The 17,475-nt window shown below is 35.2% G+C and overlaps 1 protein-coding gene across 1 annotated transcript; it reads left to right on the forward strand.

The window, feature by feature from the left end:
* Positions 1 to 270: 270 nt before the first annotated feature.
* LOC144437483 (uncharacterized) lies at positions 271 to 17,475 on the forward strand. The gene is made up of 19 exons (XM_078126425.1): positions 271 to 325; positions 642 to 858; positions 1,424 to 1,570; positions 2,055 to 2,320; positions 2,713 to 3,141; positions 3,497 to 3,733; positions 4,149 to 4,311; positions 4,497 to 4,773; positions 5,835 to 6,092; positions 6,912 to 7,039; positions 9,210 to 9,330; positions 10,103 to 10,211; positions 11,116 to 11,257; positions 12,317 to 12,554; positions 13,052 to 13,172; positions 13,881 to 14,034; positions 15,045 to 15,157; positions 15,559 to 15,766; positions 16,659 to 17,475. The coding sequence occupies exons 1-19, from the start codon at positions 271 to 273 to the stop codon at positions 17,473 to 17,475; spliced, it is 4,200 nt and encodes a 1,399-aa protein (XP_077982551.1).

A 17,475-nucleotide genomic window follows, 5' to 3' on the forward strand; every position in this document is an offset into this window, starting at 1 on the left:
AAACTGGGATGTCTTAGTTTATTGTATTCAAAATTTGTCTTTATTATTCTCCAAGATAGTTCTTTGTTCTAACTAGGAAAATAAAAGAAACATAGAGTTTTGTCACAGTGAGTCCAGGATGATTAGTGACAAAATTTATTGTGCCAAGAATTAAAATATTTTCCTGTTGAGTGAAGACAAAGTATTGCACATTTATACCTTTACAAGCGTAAAGAAAATGATCAAAGAAAAATTGAGCATTTGACTCATATTTTGAATACCACGGAGTCAATGGCATGCATAGACTGTAAGATACAATGTGTTGTTTCACCCTCACCAGCCTGTGGTATGTAAGGGCCCTGAAATTGACACAAAGTACGCATAACACTGATGTGCGAGGGCGTCTCTTAACGGCGTACCTTCCAGACTAAGACATGTATTGTTGTGGTCATAGAAAACAACAACAAAATGAAAATTCTTTCTGTTAGAATTAGACTCTAAGATGCGTCGTGACGTTTCGCCCTCACCGGCCTCCTCTGTTAGGGGTTGGCTGATGTTTGAGGGCCCCCGTCACAGTGAACCTTACAGACTATGTTAGAATATGTCCAACATTTTGCACTTCATTAAAGGTGAAACCTATTCTTTTATATTCTGATTTACAGACCCAGTAGAACGGATTTGGTATGACAATGGCCAGGTACTGCCAATAATCTTGGAAACCAGTAATAAAGCTTCTCATATGATTGTTACTTATATTCTTGCCATATTATCCAGTGAAGTGTTAGGATACCGCGATGTTGAAGTATTGCATTCACCAGGACCAATGGACATTGATTCTGTCATGCAACGACTCACTGGATGTCCATCAACAAATATCTGGTAAGTGTAATTGTCAAGTTACATTTACTTCTGTTCAATAATTGCGGCTAATCAGCATACTCATTTATTTATATCAACAAGTGTTCATAAATACAAGCGAGGAAAAAAATCAGCTAATCGTTTCTGAAATTGGGTTTTCTTGTTCGAAAAGAAATTAAGATTTCTGTATTTTCTCTGCACTGATATTACTTGAATGATACATGTGTATATATTATATGTGGGTTTTATTCATGAAAATCATATTGTCATATTACATCATCTAAATAACATAGGAATGCCACACCTTTATAAAAACAAAAGATTGGGAAGTATTGCACTATAGATGGTGCTGTGTAATATACCAACTTGCAATTTGGTCACTGATCCTAGAAGAGAGCCTTGCAGATATGCACACATTGTTCATGATATCTGGTTTGTTCAATGATTTTGAGAAAATGGATTGTTGTTGTTGTTGTTGTTGTTGTTGTTGTTGTTGTTGTTGTTGTTGTTGTTGTTGTTGTTGTTGTACATGGAAATAATCTTTATATATAAATGCATGTGTTTTTTTTCCAACTAAAAATCACAGGCAATGTAATGATAGGAATGTGGTTGATATTCCAATATCAATGCTCAGTACTGAAGTCTGGTTGAATATGATAACTGAAGACTCAGCAGATGATTGGGTGGATACAGGATTTGTGGTACGTGCAGGACAATTGGGACCAGGTGGCAGGTAAGAAATGATTTGTTGATTGGGTGGTTGGTTGGTTGGGGGTACCAGGTGACATGTAAGAGATGATCGGACTTGATTGGTTGGGACAGGATTATAGATCAGGTGGAAGGTAAGAAATGATGAGATGATTGGTTAGGACAGGATTAAGACCAGATGGTAAGTAAGAGATGATGAATTTGTTGGGTTTAAGAGGATTAGTATCAGGTGGTAAGTACCGGTAAGAAATGGTGAGATGAATACAGGATTTGTAGAAAGTTTAGGACTACTGTTCAAATATGAAATAATCAGTTTATATAGTAAATAGAGGACAAAGGTTACATCATGTCTCAATATTAATCAGCTGAGTGGCTTGAGAAGGATATGTGGAAGGTGGTAAAATAGAAATAATTTGATATTTGTATACAAGTAGCTGTTTGCTCTATACAAATGTCATTTTCAAAGAAAAACACCTTGGATGACAGTGATTATTTATTTTACATTGTAGGTTTGGATGGTATGAGCCAAAATATTTAGTAGATTATTTCTGGGAGGAATATGAGAAAGTTGGTGACCATTGGAGAATTTTGGAAGTACCAGCAGCCAATGAAGTGTTTTGGATCGATCCTCATGTACTAGATAAATTGACGTTGATAGAGGGCAGTATATCCCAACGATACTGTGAAGATGAGGATTGTATCGATGGTGTATATAGACCAGTTAATTGTCCTAGAGATAAATCAAACTGTGCTGTACTACTAGCAGAGTATCCAGGTAGATAATGTTTATTATAGTATGCACAAGCCAAGATATTGTCTCTGAACAGAAAATATGGATTATATACCCTGGTTGTTCTATGCCACAACAACCTGTGTCAATTTCACTGGTTCTTAGGTGCTCAAAATACAAGTAAAAAAGTTGTTCGATAGAGTTGGACTGAGCACCCTTCTTACATACAGACCTGGTTAATTTGTAATCAAAACCTGGCCAGTGCTAGGTAGGTTTGAACTGAGGCTGCAGTATAAGAGGCTAGAGCCTATAGCAACCACTAGTACTCAGCCATCAACAACTCAATTTAATATACTTAGTAGTTTTTACTTGGCTTTGTGACCTTATGTTGTTTGAAAGATATGTTGTTCATTATTGTTCATTTTTAATTGCTACAGATGACAATAAGGATACACTGATAGATCAGATTACATCACTAGATTTGAACGTCAGTATAGCATGGATTGGGCCAAAACTTTACAACTATGTCCAGGACCGTCATGATAACAGACAACCTGTTCTCTTCCTGAATTGGACCCCCAACGGAATCATTGCTACCGGCAATCATTCAAGAATAACCTTCCCGACATGTCTGGGAGGGCAAACTGGTGGTTGTGATTTCAAACTGAACATACTAGAGAAGTATGCATGGCACAAAGTGGCATCAGCTCTACCACATGTATTCAGTGTTCTGGAAGACATTGAAATGTCTCAAGTTGAAATCGATGACATCTTGAGATACCAGTATGTAAATAAACTGACTGAAATGGAAGCAGCGTGTCAGTGGGTCAAGGATAATGAAGACATCTGGATGGACTGGATACCAGGTCAGAAAATATAATTTGTCAACATTTCTCTATTAAAAGCCAAGAAGCTGTAAAGATAAGAGTGTAAAATTACAAAGAAATTCAAAATTTGCATAATGTCAAATCCAGGAAGTGTGTGAATGGAAACCTGGTATACCAGTAAGAGTTTAAAGTAATCAAACTTTTAAGCAGAATTGAAGATTAAACTAAAGGTCAGTAGCATTCCAAGGAATACCTTACACGTTGAATCACTCAATATTACAAACATGTTTAGTGAAATGTTAAAAGAATCACTGCCAGCTATGAGGAGTATTTCAGTCTAGTGTGTGTATAGTAGAATTCTTACACTCAGATTGTCTGATTTATTTCAAATCAGGTGTGATAGTAAACCAAACCATTTACATTGGTGGAATGTTCACCAACACTGGCAGCGTCTGGCCACAACCTGGTATAGAGCCAGCAGCTAGGATGGCTATCAGTGCCATCAATGCAAATCCAAATATTCTAGGAATCTACCACTTAGAGCTACAGACCTACGATACACAGTGTGATGACCAGAGAGCTTTGTTAGCTTATCTGAATTACCTGACTGATGTTGAGAAATGTAGAGTTGGTAAGTTTCACTTGCATTGTGCACAAAATGTGATGTCCAGAGAGTTTACTAGTTGGTAAGTTTCACTTACATTGTGCACAAAGTGTGATGTCCAGAGAGTTTACTAGTTGGTAAGTTTCACTTACATTGTGCACAAAATGTGATGTCCAGAGAGTTTACTAGTTGGTAAGTTTTACTTACATTGTGCACAAAATGTGAAGACCAGAGAGCTTACTAGTTGGGAAGTTTCACTTACATTGTGCACAAAATGTGATGACCAGAGAGCTTACTAGTTGGTAAGTTTTACTTACATTGTGCACAAAATGTGATGACCAGAGAACATTTTTATCTTGCCAGACTGAACTAGAAGAGTCAAATTAAGCTGCGGTCATTTCTGTTTATGTTCATATTAACTTTTGTCTGTTTTAACCACTAGGCATTGTTGGACCTGCGTGTTCCAAAGAAGCTGAGACCATAGCTGGTTTGTCCAAATATTTCAGGACAATCATGATCAGTTACAGTACAGAATCTCCAGGGCTATCTGACAGAAATGAGTATCCATACTTCTATAGAACATTCCCACCATCAAGTGAACATTCGTAAGTAAATCTCCGTAATTTTGTTGTAGGGTGACCAAATTTTTTTTCCTTCCGTTTTTCATTACCCAACCAACCCAAATTTTCAGCTCCGACATCAAAATAAAAAAATATATTTATTTTCACCACTTTAACAGTTATGGAATTATGACTCTTTTAAGTTTTATGTGACTTCAATTATATTCCAGGTATTGCTATGTTTCACTGTTTGAGTATTTTGACTGGAGGAGGTGTGCAACATTGACAGAAGACGGCGCAGACTTCCTGAATGTTGTTGATACTATGCACAATGTGTTTGCTGAAAGTGGTGTAGAAGTTGTGTCAAATCGGAAATTTCCTGGACAAAGACACTCCCAGGATTTGTCAGTATACATCTCTGAAATCAAAGACAAGAATGCTCACATTGTCATTGGTAACTTTTATGAGTACTCAGCGAGGGCAGTGTTTTGTGAAGCTTATCATCAGGTAAATAAACACTGTTCTGGTCCAAAAGCTACTCCCAAACAGCACTCCTAGTGGTCAAATTATGCAATCTTTTGTTTTTAAAATCCCTCACTTTTGGTCCAAAAAGTTTCTTCCAAACAGCGCTTCTAGTGGCCAAACTATGCAATTTTCTGTTTTTAAAATTTCTCAGCTAAAATAAAATGGTAAAGTACCAGAATTTATTCATAATTTGTATGCTACATGTATGAGTCATAATTTTGTTGCTATGGTGATGGTAAAAACAAATTAATTCTGATGTCTGATAGACATGAATTATTGCACAATGTGTTTGCTGAAAGTGGTTTCTAGAGGTTATGTCAAATCGGAAATTTTGCTGGACAGAAAAACACTCCCAGGATTTGTCTTATGTAACTCAGAAATTAAAGACAAAATGCATGTGATAAATTTGTATGTTATAAGTTACATTGTCACTTGTGTTAATGGGTTCTAACACAGTCACAAATATGTATTGTATCACTCTGTAATCTGAATGGACTGTTGGGGTTCATGTGAACACAATATAATCAACCACCATTAACAACATTTTAAGCATTGTTGTACTACATGTAAGGGACGATCACACAATATCGTACAAGCTCAATAAACAAACTTCGTTCCTTTAGGACAAAACCCCCTCCCCTAAACGAACATTCACAAGTGCGACATTTGACACATTTATATATGATGTAAATCATAATGAAAACTGTAGGGGTCACATCACTACGATAGATGCATTGTGTTAAAACATGATAGTAAACAGAATAAAATACAACCAGAAACCCAGCACTGCATGTACGTCACATTAGTTGTAAATTTGTAATCAACTTATCAACATCTCAATAGTAAATACAGAACCTGTTTTCATTGAAGGCGTGAAAGTTTTCGAAACTTGTTTAGAAATGTGAAAATGAAGTTCAGCAATTGCATTGACAGCCAGACCCCCTCCTCTACTGAACGAACAAAGTTAGCTTGTTGAGCTTGTGTGACATTGTGTGATCATCCCTAACAGAGTCTAAATGTTTATCCACTTGTCATAATTGTAGGGTGCTACATCATATGAAGGCTATCAGTGGTTTGTACCAGCCTGGTACGCCAAAGATTGGTGGAATACTGACTATTATAACAGTCCTGAATACAGTCCACAGGAATCTGTACCCTGTAGTACAGCTGAGATGGCAGTAGCTATACAGGGAATCATGGCATTCACTAGTACCAATATGCAGGATGATGACATCGAAATAGTTGGTGGAATCACAGTCAAAGAATTCAATGATAAATACCGTCAAATCATTGAGGAACTGGTTAGTATTGTGAATACTGTAGTCTCATAATCAGTACCACTAAACACTCAAAATTGAACTGTACTGGAATTGTAATTATCAGTTTTGCAACAAAATTGCTGATATCGTTTTGCAAGTAACATGGTTTTATTTTCATTACAATAGCAAAATTATGCAGAGTAAAGTAATGTTGCTGTATTATTTTGTCAAAATAAGGATTGATTTTAACTCCTGTAAGATGTTCACAAATTTGATATCTTTAGATTGAAAGTTTTTTATAAAAAATTTAAGGGATGTACCAGTATATACACCCCTGAACACACCAAGACCAACATTGCCAATTTACATTTGATGATAATAATATTGACAATGCATTTATTTCCCTAATGTCAAATGTACTACATGTATCTTCAAGTTTGTCCATGATACTGTGTGCATGATAGCTATATCAACTTGTATTGATGTGTAGAATCCAATTACATATTAATCTTTATTTATAATGGATAGTTTTTAAGTTTTTATGAACTTGTCTATCAAGAAGACCAGTGAGGGCTGACCCTCATTGATTCAGCATTGATACAGGAGGAAACCAGAGTACCAGAGTACCAGATGAAAACCTGTGTTATTCGGTAGTCTCAGTCAAAGTGAATGGCGCTCTTCTTACTTACAGCGTGGTAAATTTAATCAAACACAGACTAGGGCTTGAACTTCAACCGCAGTGGAAAGACTGGCCATGTTTTAACTACTCGGCCTTCAACATGATGTCACCTTATCCAAAAAAGTTATTCAATTTACATTCATATAAAGTTGTGACAGCATATATCATTTGTTCTATTACAGGATATACCTTATTCTGCATATGCCCCGTATGCCTATGACACTGTATGGGTTATGGCCATAGCGTTGGATAAACTGTTACAACATGATGTACTTGCACTCAGTACAATTACATCCAATGAAACTGTTCAGTAAGTTACTCTCTCTCTCTCTCTCTCTCTCTCTCTCTCTCTCTCTCTCTCTCTCTCTCTCTCTCTCTCTCTCTCTCTCTCTCTCTCTCTTTCTCTCTCTCTCTCTCCCTACAAATATCTTTTTTTAGTCGAAGAGTAGAATAGTAATTCTGACTCTGTAGTAAGTGTGAAATCATAACAGATTTGCAAATGTTGTTTTTGACACTGACAGTTCCTAAATGATTGATTACAGTAAAATTTAAATAATAATGATAATGATAATAAGGTGTTCATTTATCCAAATAAAAATGATTACAAACCATGTTGAAATAAAGGAAATGTTAACAAAAGGAGAGAAGGTTACTATGGGGAGTCAAGAAATACCTATAGCAGCTAGTCTATCCTAACCCATAACCCCGGGCCCATAACATTGAGCATTGATAATAAGAGAGCTCCTTGTGTTGTATTAATCTTTTGATCCAAACACAAAATTGACAATTATGACCAGAAATGTTTGGCCGTGTACTTCAGTCTTTGTCAACAGATTGACCCATTATACCTCAGACCACTAACGAACAGTATTTTAGTGGTCCGACATTATACAGAACAGCTTAGCTAGGGGTCATAAGTGCCTGAAAGCTTGTATCGCCCTCTGTCTCTGTTTAGTGATGGTGGTATGCCCGGTTGTAAAATGGCTTCCTTCACTGATTACTCAAAATGCTTGGTTTCTGTGTCAAGGAGGTTTACTTTGTGAATATAAACAGAATGTTAATAAACAAAGGTGCATTCATCAATGGCAATGAAATATATGAATAACTTTCACATGACCACAACTTTATGTACCTACTGTTTTCACAGTGTAGAAATAAACCTAAAACTTCAGTCATGCTACAGAATAGTAAAGTGTCTCTCCAGGTTTCTGTCTGTGAATAAGTAAAAAAAAAAATGGGTCAATTGTGATATTTAGTGGAAATATTACTTTGGATATCTAGTTAAGGAATTGCCTAAGGCAAAGTAATAGGATCGGTGAAAAGTACATTAGGTTTTTTTAAAAAAGGATTTTTTTTTTTCAAAACACTACCAAAACTACTTAGTTGATAGGTCTTGTATGTGTTGGGATGTTTCTGGGGGTTTCAAGATTAAGAGTGTCACTTTCTAGGTTAAGTTATTATATTGTACTATAGTTCCAAACTCAAACCATAAATACTTTATTAAGTGTATTTCACAACATAGGAAATTGCTAGTACTTACTGGCATTTACAGGTGATATATGGTCCAATGAAGGTGAATTTTTGTAAATACCTGCGTTTAGCAGGTGACATTTTAAATTTACTGGTATTTAGGTGAAAATTCAACTTACAGATAAAACATCAAGGGACTGCCAAATGACTGACGTGTGTATCATACACATTTTATGTTCCCTAAAAACAATTTAGATAGATAAGAAATTGGCTTCCCACAGACCACTCATTACAATATAAACAACATCATCTGGCTCCTACTGATACACAGACACACACATTGTCCTTGGAACAAACAAGCTATTGAAAGTTAATATTGCATTGCAGGCTCAGATATTGACACATACAAGTGTATTGATTCAAAATTACAAGTGATATGTGTGTGTACACATACAGTGCCTGCTTGTCGGCAGGAATGTGGTGTTGTTTATATTGTAATGAATGGTCTGTGGGAAGCCTGTTTCTTATTTATCTAAATTGTTTTTGGGGAACATAAAATGTGTTTGGCAATCCCTTTATGTTTTTACCTGTAAGCTGCATTTGACAGACAAATTTTGAAGCCCACTTGCATAATGACTATTTTCATGATGAGGAATCAATTTATTTGCATTAACGTGATCATTATCAATCAACTACATTGATGATAATTTATATTCAATAGATAAACATGACATTTGTCAAAATGAACCTTGATAAGAACTAAACTTTGATATATATAGTATGATTTTACTCTGCTCTTAAGGTTTAATTTCAGGGGCATAATCAGGAGCAAATTGATCCTGAAAAAAAATATTGCTCAAATAATTAACTACCTTAGCTGTTTTGACTGAATTACTAAGCCTTCTTCAGCTTATGTGCTGAGTTCGGAACTAAAGGATATGATTCTAGATCAATGAGATGTACACTTATTGACTGGTTATGAATTTGTTTTTTGATTTGATTTGATTCAGGTCATACATGGAGTTTATAGATGAGACTGATCTTGAAGGTCTTACTGGACATGTGTTCTTTGATGGCCCTGACAGACTAGCTAATATCAGTATATTACAGTTCTTTTCAAATTTTAGTACGGTAAGTGTTACTTTTTAGAATCCCTACTGTCAAATCTAAGTATTTAGCATGTCTTCATTTTGTGGTAAATCCACAGACTGATATCAACTAAATTCATACGAGTGTTTCACACATTTTCTTTCTGACAAATGCAGTGAAGACTGTAATGAAATAAGAAAATTTAATGCACCTTTAAAAAATGGCTTTACTGTAATTGGATTTAACTAGGAATTGTGTTGACAATAGAAAAAAACATTGATTTAAATTAGTAAGTTAATGAGTACCTTGTCAAGCAAAATCTATGATATGGACACAAGTTGAAAAACAGTAACTACAATTCCTATATTGTAATTTCTCCTTTCCACTAGTGGATTGTTGGTATATTCCAAATATGGATATGTTAATGCTTTACAACGCTTTCATTGGTTGATTGATTGATTGATTGATTGATAGATTGATTGATTGATTGTTTGACTGATTGACTGACTGACTGACTGACTGACTGACTGACTGACTGACCAACCAACCGATTGATTGATTGATTGATTGATTGATTGATTGATTGATTGATTGATTAATTGATTAATTGATTGATTGATCGACTGACTGACTGACTGACTGACCAACCGATTGATTGATTGATTGATTGATTGATTGATTGATTGATTGATTGATCGATTGATTATCAAGTTTCATAATACATGATAAAGAACAAGAGGAATTGATGATAATGTTACCGTTATACTTTAAAACAAGTTTTCTGTATTCAAAGAATATTCTGATTTCCCCTTAGGAGATTGGTCTATATATTCCAGGAAGAAAAAATGCAAGCAGCTTACTGACAATATATGATGATAGCATTTTATGGGTGACTGGAATAATTCCAAATGATGGAAGATCAGGTATAATATTCCTCTAATGTATCTAATAATGATAATAAATAATAAAATATCATTTATTCAGGGTAGCTCAAATAAGTGTTACAGTACTAAAGTAAATGAAACACTTCTTTCCACTGAGGCCCTCAAGCATCATAGCATTAACAATCACACAGTGATAAAAGTAAGTAAAGTGAAACTCATTTCACTATGAAAAAGTAGACAAAAGAGAAAGCTACAAATTGACATTAAAAAAGGTCTCAAACGAAAATGAAACTGACAAGCAAATATATCAAAAATATACATGTTGAATGATAAAATGCAAATTTCAAACTTCTTGTAAAAGCCTAATATAGCACGAAAACTGATGATTCAAGCTGGTTTTCAAACTCATCACCTAATGTATCTGATACTGAGTTTTGTAACATAGATGATGAACAGGAATTGTATATGCTTGTACTGAAACAAATACTGGTACAATGTGTTTTTAACAAAGAGTTTTCATTCAAAGTTCCACAAACTCAGAATTTCAGTGTAAGTGATGCATTGCCAAAGGTTTTTGGAATACATGTTTGCAGTTTGGTTATAACTACCTTGTAAGGCCACCTAGCTTGTTGTGTTTTATTAGACTACCTAGCTTATGGTTATTTCCTTTCAAAATGTCGAGAATGTGTTCATTTCAGACTAGCTAAAAAGTTTTGAATATATATTTTTCAGAGTCGGAACTCATATGGATAGTTTTTCTTTCAGACTACCTATTACTAGTTTGTATTTTTCTACTAGCCTAAGCAGCAAACACGTGTTGTTTGAGGCTACCTAGCATGTATTTTTTCTTTCAGACTACCTTGTCTGTAATATTTCTTTCAACATAGTAAGCATCATGCCTTTTTTTGAAAAAAAAAATCCAATATTGTTTTCTTTCTTTCAGACTACATAGAATGTGTATTTGGAGAATCACTACGACAGTTACTTGGTGTAGAATGTTCAACTATCATCATCTTGTTCAATGTTATCATCTTTAGTACTGTATTCTTAGTTGTTTTCATATCTTGTTTTATCTTCAAAAAGAGGTATGTTGCTGAATAATTATTCAATTTGAAATTCATTCTATTAATATAAAAAAAACTTTTCTTTCTGATAATTGTTTCGAGAACTGCAGTGTTGATTATTATCACTGTATGCATATCAAACAGTCATGATTTGTTTTTGTCCATTGTATGTCTTTCTGAAAATAGAATTCATCGATGAGAACATACTTTGAACTGAGTGAAGTGACAAGTAGATTAATTAGACATACAATAGAGCGTGAACATCTTGCTGGGGTTTTCATAGCAATAGACAAAATTATAATCATAGTTTTTTCCTGAATTCTCATATCTACCAGTAGTATAAGATTTGTAACTTACTGTAACTTACTTATGAAAATGTGTAATGCTCCAACATATGGGTACTGTACTTCAGAGTGCTCTGTTCAAAAGAGCATGAGCACAGAACACAGACAACGATGTTATTGTGATTGTTCGGTGGTTCTCTTCCTTTCAATCTCAAAAGTTGAGTGTTATATTGTAAGACGGATTCTGTTTGGCTACTCGTAAGTATGAGATTGGGTTCAGGAAAACCTATGGTATTGTGTTAGATGTACGTAACAAGCACTAACAAAAGAACAAACAATAGTAAACGTAACAGCCAAAAGAAATTGCGACGTGTACACTACCTTGGGTTTTAATCAGATTGGTCAACCATACAGAAAAGTTAAATCTGATCAGCCTTCCAGCTTTTTGTGAAAGCAGTACTGAAAACATCACAAAAATTACCTGGAAAATATTTTTAAAGTCAATTACCATAGTAATCCTTGAATTAACCCTCTAGTGAGCTGGCACAAAACAAAACTAACTCTAGGCGTGGGTTTATACATAAACAGACAAAGCAGACAAAAACAGGTAAACACATGGTATGGGCTTATAAATGAACAGGGGGCTGGTATATGGATGAGTATGGTATGTTGTGTAGTTTCTATCAATTTCAAAAGCAAAAGCCAACACATCATGTACTCGAAATTGCTGATATTCGCAATGTTTTTGAATGTCAATTCAACATCACCTTGACTGAGTCTACTAATATATCAACAGGTATGATAAGAAAGTAAGAGATACCAATGAGAGAATGAGAGAGCTAAGCTTGATGCAGATGAATGCTGGTTACTTAGCACTAGATGAGTGGGAGATACCTCGGGAAAACATAGTTTTAAATCGGAAACTAGGAGAGGGTGCCTTTGGTACAGTGTATGGTGGGGAAGCATTGATTGGTGATCAGTGGCTAGCTGTGGCTGTCAAGACTCTTAAAGTTGGGTCATCTCTTGAAGACAAGGTATGTGACTTTTTCTCATTTGGAATTTACAATTACATGTAAGCGAGTATCTGCAAACCAAGATATTTTTGTCACCATAAGATTGTACTATTTTACAGTCTTCAACTATAGTTTCAAAAGACTATTTTTTATGAATTCCTAAACTTGGTGCACACTGTTCATGGAGGAAGAGGCATTTTAGACACTTTATTTTCATGTTTTATTTTCCAGCATTAAAGCAAAAATAAGTCTTTAGTGAAAATTTCCAGGTTTATGGTATGTGACATTTCAAGAACAATTAACAGGATCCATCCTTGGAAATAAGTGAAGTAGGAAATTTCTGTAGGTATCAAGTCATACAGCAATCTGTTGGTGAGATACTCATGAAAAAATAACTCACCTTGACTTCAGGAACATCTTGAAATTACTTCAGAATGCTTGGAAAATAACTTTAAAACTCGTCCTTGACAAGGACTTTAAAACTCCTTGACAGTGACTTTAACATTTCTCATCCACAGTTGGATTTTCTAAGTGAAGCTGAGATGATGAAGAGATTTGATCATATCAACATTGTACAATTACTAGGTGTGTGTACTAGAGGTGAACCAGCCTATACAGTCATGGAATATATGCTACATGGTAAGTCAAATTTAATGAAACTCATTAATGGACAATTACTAGGGTTACCGTGTGTGTACTCACTGATATAGAGTTGCTAGGGTTACCGTGTATACTCACTGAAGTACAGTTACTTGGGTTACCAAGTGTACTCACTGATGTACAGTTACTAGGTGTATGTAATAGAGGTGAACTAACCTATACTGCCATGTAATATATGCTCCCACACCAGTTCGATAGATAACATTGAAAGTGACAATTCAGTGAAGAAAAGATAATACACAGGATAATCAAAGGAAGGAGAATAACACAGAGATAACAAGATGATAACAGAAATAAGATTTCTGACAAGTGTAGTCTTAAACACACACTGTATTTGGAATGAATATCTCATTGGCAAATTTCCCCACAAAGGAAATACTAAAATCTTCTTGCAAAGCGAAGAGAATCAACAGTGTGGCTGTTGGATAAAATAGACTACATTTTCCTTTGAAATAACTTCTTATAGATTACAATGAGTTTGAGTACTAAGTGTGATGACCTTTAAGTTCATTTTTTTCAATGAATATTCAAAATTTCTATGAATCCTTTCGTCGTTTATATTCATCTCATCAGCTGACATCTGTAATTAGTCATTCAAATGTTTTGCATAATTTGAATACCAGCGTTTTCGTACACCTGTACATCTGATTCTACCCAATGAAATGCCTGTTTTGTTCCACTAACCAGGTGACTTAAAGACCTACTTGCTGTCCAGAAGACATCTAGTCACTCAACCTGATAAGAAAGAAGCAGAAGTCATCTCCCCAGTTCAACTCAGTGAAATGGCATTTGATGTTGCTGCTGGTTTAGACTACCTATCTAAATTAAACTATGTACACAGGTAGGTTTAAGAAACAGGTATTATTATTAGCATTGCTCTTTTTATTTCTATGTTCTTCATGGCTTGGCCAACCCTATATATCTTCAATCTAGCAAATAATTTTAAAAATTGATGCCCTCTATGGCAGATTTAGAAAAAATCACAACATCACTGACAGTAAGATAGCAACCCTATAATCATGTTTCTGGATGTAAATTTATGATTCACTGCAGAAAGGCCCACCCTCATGTAAGATGAGATATTTGGTGACATATTTTCAATGGTCAATGTGATGATATTAAAACACTGTGAGTTGATACCTGTCAGTCATATTCATATTACCAACTGTAGAATATATCAAATGTGTGTAAAAAATATGAAGGAAATTGTTATTTTACACATTCAAGTTGAACTTCCTGTAAGTTGTGTTATGTGATCAACTATAACTAGCAAATAAGTCACTGTAAAGTAGGTAGGATTATCAATCATGACATACCAAATACATACTTTACTAAGCCGTCAACTTCTGTCACTGCAACTTTGCAGCTCAAATATTAGTAATAAAATTTGAAATTGATAACTCTGGATAACAAACTCAAACTTTATTACTAATCAAATGACAGCATTTTTGCTAAGGTTGGGTAATTTATTTATTTATTTATTTTCTGCATCCCTTTTATATCAGGGGCTCACCAAAACATTAGGAGCAGCATTTACATAGAATCAAATACATACAAAAAAAAAAAAAAAAAAAATTAATATCATGTAACCCTGGTAACAGAAAAGGGAGAAAGGGGTAAAAATGGCAGTGTTTCCCCATAGAGTCTAAGGAAATTTTGTTTGGGAACCCAGGTAAAATGGCATGGGAAATCAGTACATTTTACCTACTTACCGCCCTTAGCAAAAACATTGAATGACCAGGATGGATGAGTCTACATATATATTCCAATTAAAACATTATATGTGTTTATTGAGGATATTGTACATGCATGGCTACCAAAGGCTTCATAGTGTTGTCATTTCTACCCTAGGGACCTGGCCTGTAGAAACTGTCTAGTACATGCCAGTCGTTTGGTCAAAATTGGTGACTTTGGAATGACAAGACCTCTCTATGATTCAGACTACTACAGATTTGAAAGAAATGGTAGGTATTGTACTGTGACAATTTAATGCTATCTTCGCTGGTTTTTGTACTGTTCAGCACTCATCCAAAACTAGCATTTCCACTTAATATGTATTATAATCTTACAATTTCAATCATGTATGACTCCAGAAGAAACAAACACTTTAAACGTAAACCTAGATAATGAATAAACACAAACACAACAGTCTTGAGTTGGATCTGTAAGATGCCTCCTCGTAACTGACAAAAATCAATGAAAGAGACTCAGTACAAATCAACTAACAACAACAATAGACTCCATGTATGAGTAAAGACAGTTTAACTTTAAGGTTGTTGGTATTTTAGCAGCTTACCGGTATATAACAGAACATTTTTAAGATACAGGGAAACATTTTTAGAATGTTAAACTTTGTTGTTTTCAGGCATGTTGCCAGTACGTTGGATGGCCCCAGAAAGTCTCATTGATGGATTGTTTACATGTAAAAGTGATATCTGGAGTCTAGGTGTTGTCCTGTATGAAATTATTACATTTGGTAGTTTCCCGTACCAAGGCCTATCGAACACTCAGGTTCTAGAGGCAGTCAAGAAACATGAAACCTTGGAACCACCTGAAGGATGCAGTCTAGAATTGTAGGTACCACACTGTACACATGACCTTGAAGGGACACAGGTCAGAACTGAACAATTTCTGTGTTGCTTTTGTTTAATCTGAAGTATGATAAATATAATACTAGTTTGTCATTTTACTTGAAACATGACTTACAAAGTTTATAACACACCAGAAGTTCAAAGTTTTTGCATTGAGCTTTCGATCTGTCTTGGTTGACGATCCTGATCAGAAAGACAAATTCTCTAGTTACAGCGGACCACTAGGTGGCAGTATAATCTGTCTTGGTCAACGATCCTGATCAGAAAGACAAATTCCCTCATTAGAGCTGACTGAACCGTATCACTTGTGAGATCTATGATATCAAATGTAGGAAATCTGAATAAATGATTCGGTAACATAATGTTTGGTGCACCCAAAAATTTCCATTGACATCAAGATAGTACAAAAAATGTGCATGCATAAACCATCAACACTATACAGAGACTGCTCATTTCAAGACACAAATCAATATACCAATAAACACGATAGTAGCAGAATGTATTTACTAGATGTAAATGGAGTCTGAAATTGGCTTGTGTTCCTTTATTAGCACCCAACCCGCAAAGCCAGAAGAGGGCTACTACATTGAGTCCTGTCCATCTGTGTTCACCAGCAGTATCTCAAATATGCGTAGGCTAATTTCAACCAAACCTTCAACAAATGTCAGATGATAGAGTGGTTTTTGACCTTTGCGATGGCGGTCATATTTGTTTTTTTTAAATTCAGAATAGGAATTAGTTAATTGAAATGGTTGGGGGACTATGTCTTAATGGAACAATCCCAATCCAAACATGTTTTTAGAAAAGATTGTTTTAAGTTGAATTCAGTCTTTCTTTTGAAATTAGATAAATTTTGTCTTTTTTATTTGTACAGGAAAAAGTTGCTGAAAAACTGCTGGTCCATCAATCCAAATGAAAGACCTACAGCACTAAATGTTATGGAAATACTTGGAACCAACAGTACTTTGATTACGCCATGCCTGGATTCACCAAAATCATGTAAAGAAACGTCTATGACGGCAGAAGAACCGCCACCCTTACCACCAAGACCGAACCACAATAGAAAGAGACTACTCTCTCCATTATCTAGGAGAAAGATTATTACACTTCATCGATCACACTCAACTCGTACACCACAAATGAAACGTAAACAACAACAAGAAAACAATCAGAATGATGGCATAACATTACATCGATCCAGGACTCTGACACAGAAAGATATCAATAAAATGAGATGGAAAGTACATCCCAAGCAAGAACTGTCCGGATGCAAAAGAAAGATATCCACCTCAAAGAACCTGTATGTCTCCGATAAAAGACACGAAGAGCACTGCAGCAGGGTGGAAGCTGCTGCTACAAATGTTGCCAAGAGTAGCAAAGAATTCAGAGACATCCCACAAATTAGTATCAGTGCAGAGGATGAAAACACAGATCGACGCCTTGACATTGTGGTCGATCCTAGTGATATAGATGATGGTATATGTGCTGACAGTGTGTCATCCGATGATAACTCCATGCTGTCTTCAGAGTGTGACAGTCGACACCAATCTACAAGTAGTAATGATAGTCTCCTACCTAGACATTCTAAGAAGAAAAAGAAGTCAGAAATTAACAGAGATGCAACACAACTTGAAGACACACATTCCAATCCATCATTTTCTGTTGCAGAAATTATGTCATCTATTGTATAG

This window comes from Glandiceps talaboti, chromosome 7 (assembly GCF_964340395.1).
Source record: "Glandiceps talaboti chromosome 7, keGlaTala1.1, whole genome shotgun sequence".
Classification (NCBI taxonomy): domain Eukaryota; kingdom Metazoa; phylum Hemichordata; class Enteropneusta; family Spengelidae; genus Glandiceps; species Glandiceps talaboti.

What these genes read in the sequence shown, in the direction of transcription:
- LOC144437483 (XM_078126425.1), top strand. Translation starts at nt 271, where the DNA reads ATGGCATGCATAGACTGTAAGATACAATGTGTTGTTTCACCCTCACCA. An exon ending in GTCAAATCATTGAGGAACTG is followed by an intron (nt 6,093 to 6,911) that starts GTTAGTATTGTG and finishes GTTCTATTACAG; the next exon opens with GATATACCTTATTCTGCATA. An exon ending in CTACAGATTTGAAAGAAATG is followed by an intron (nt 15,158 to 15,558) that starts GTAGGTATTGTA and finishes TGTTGTTTTCAG; the next exon opens with GCATGTTGCCAGTACGTTGG.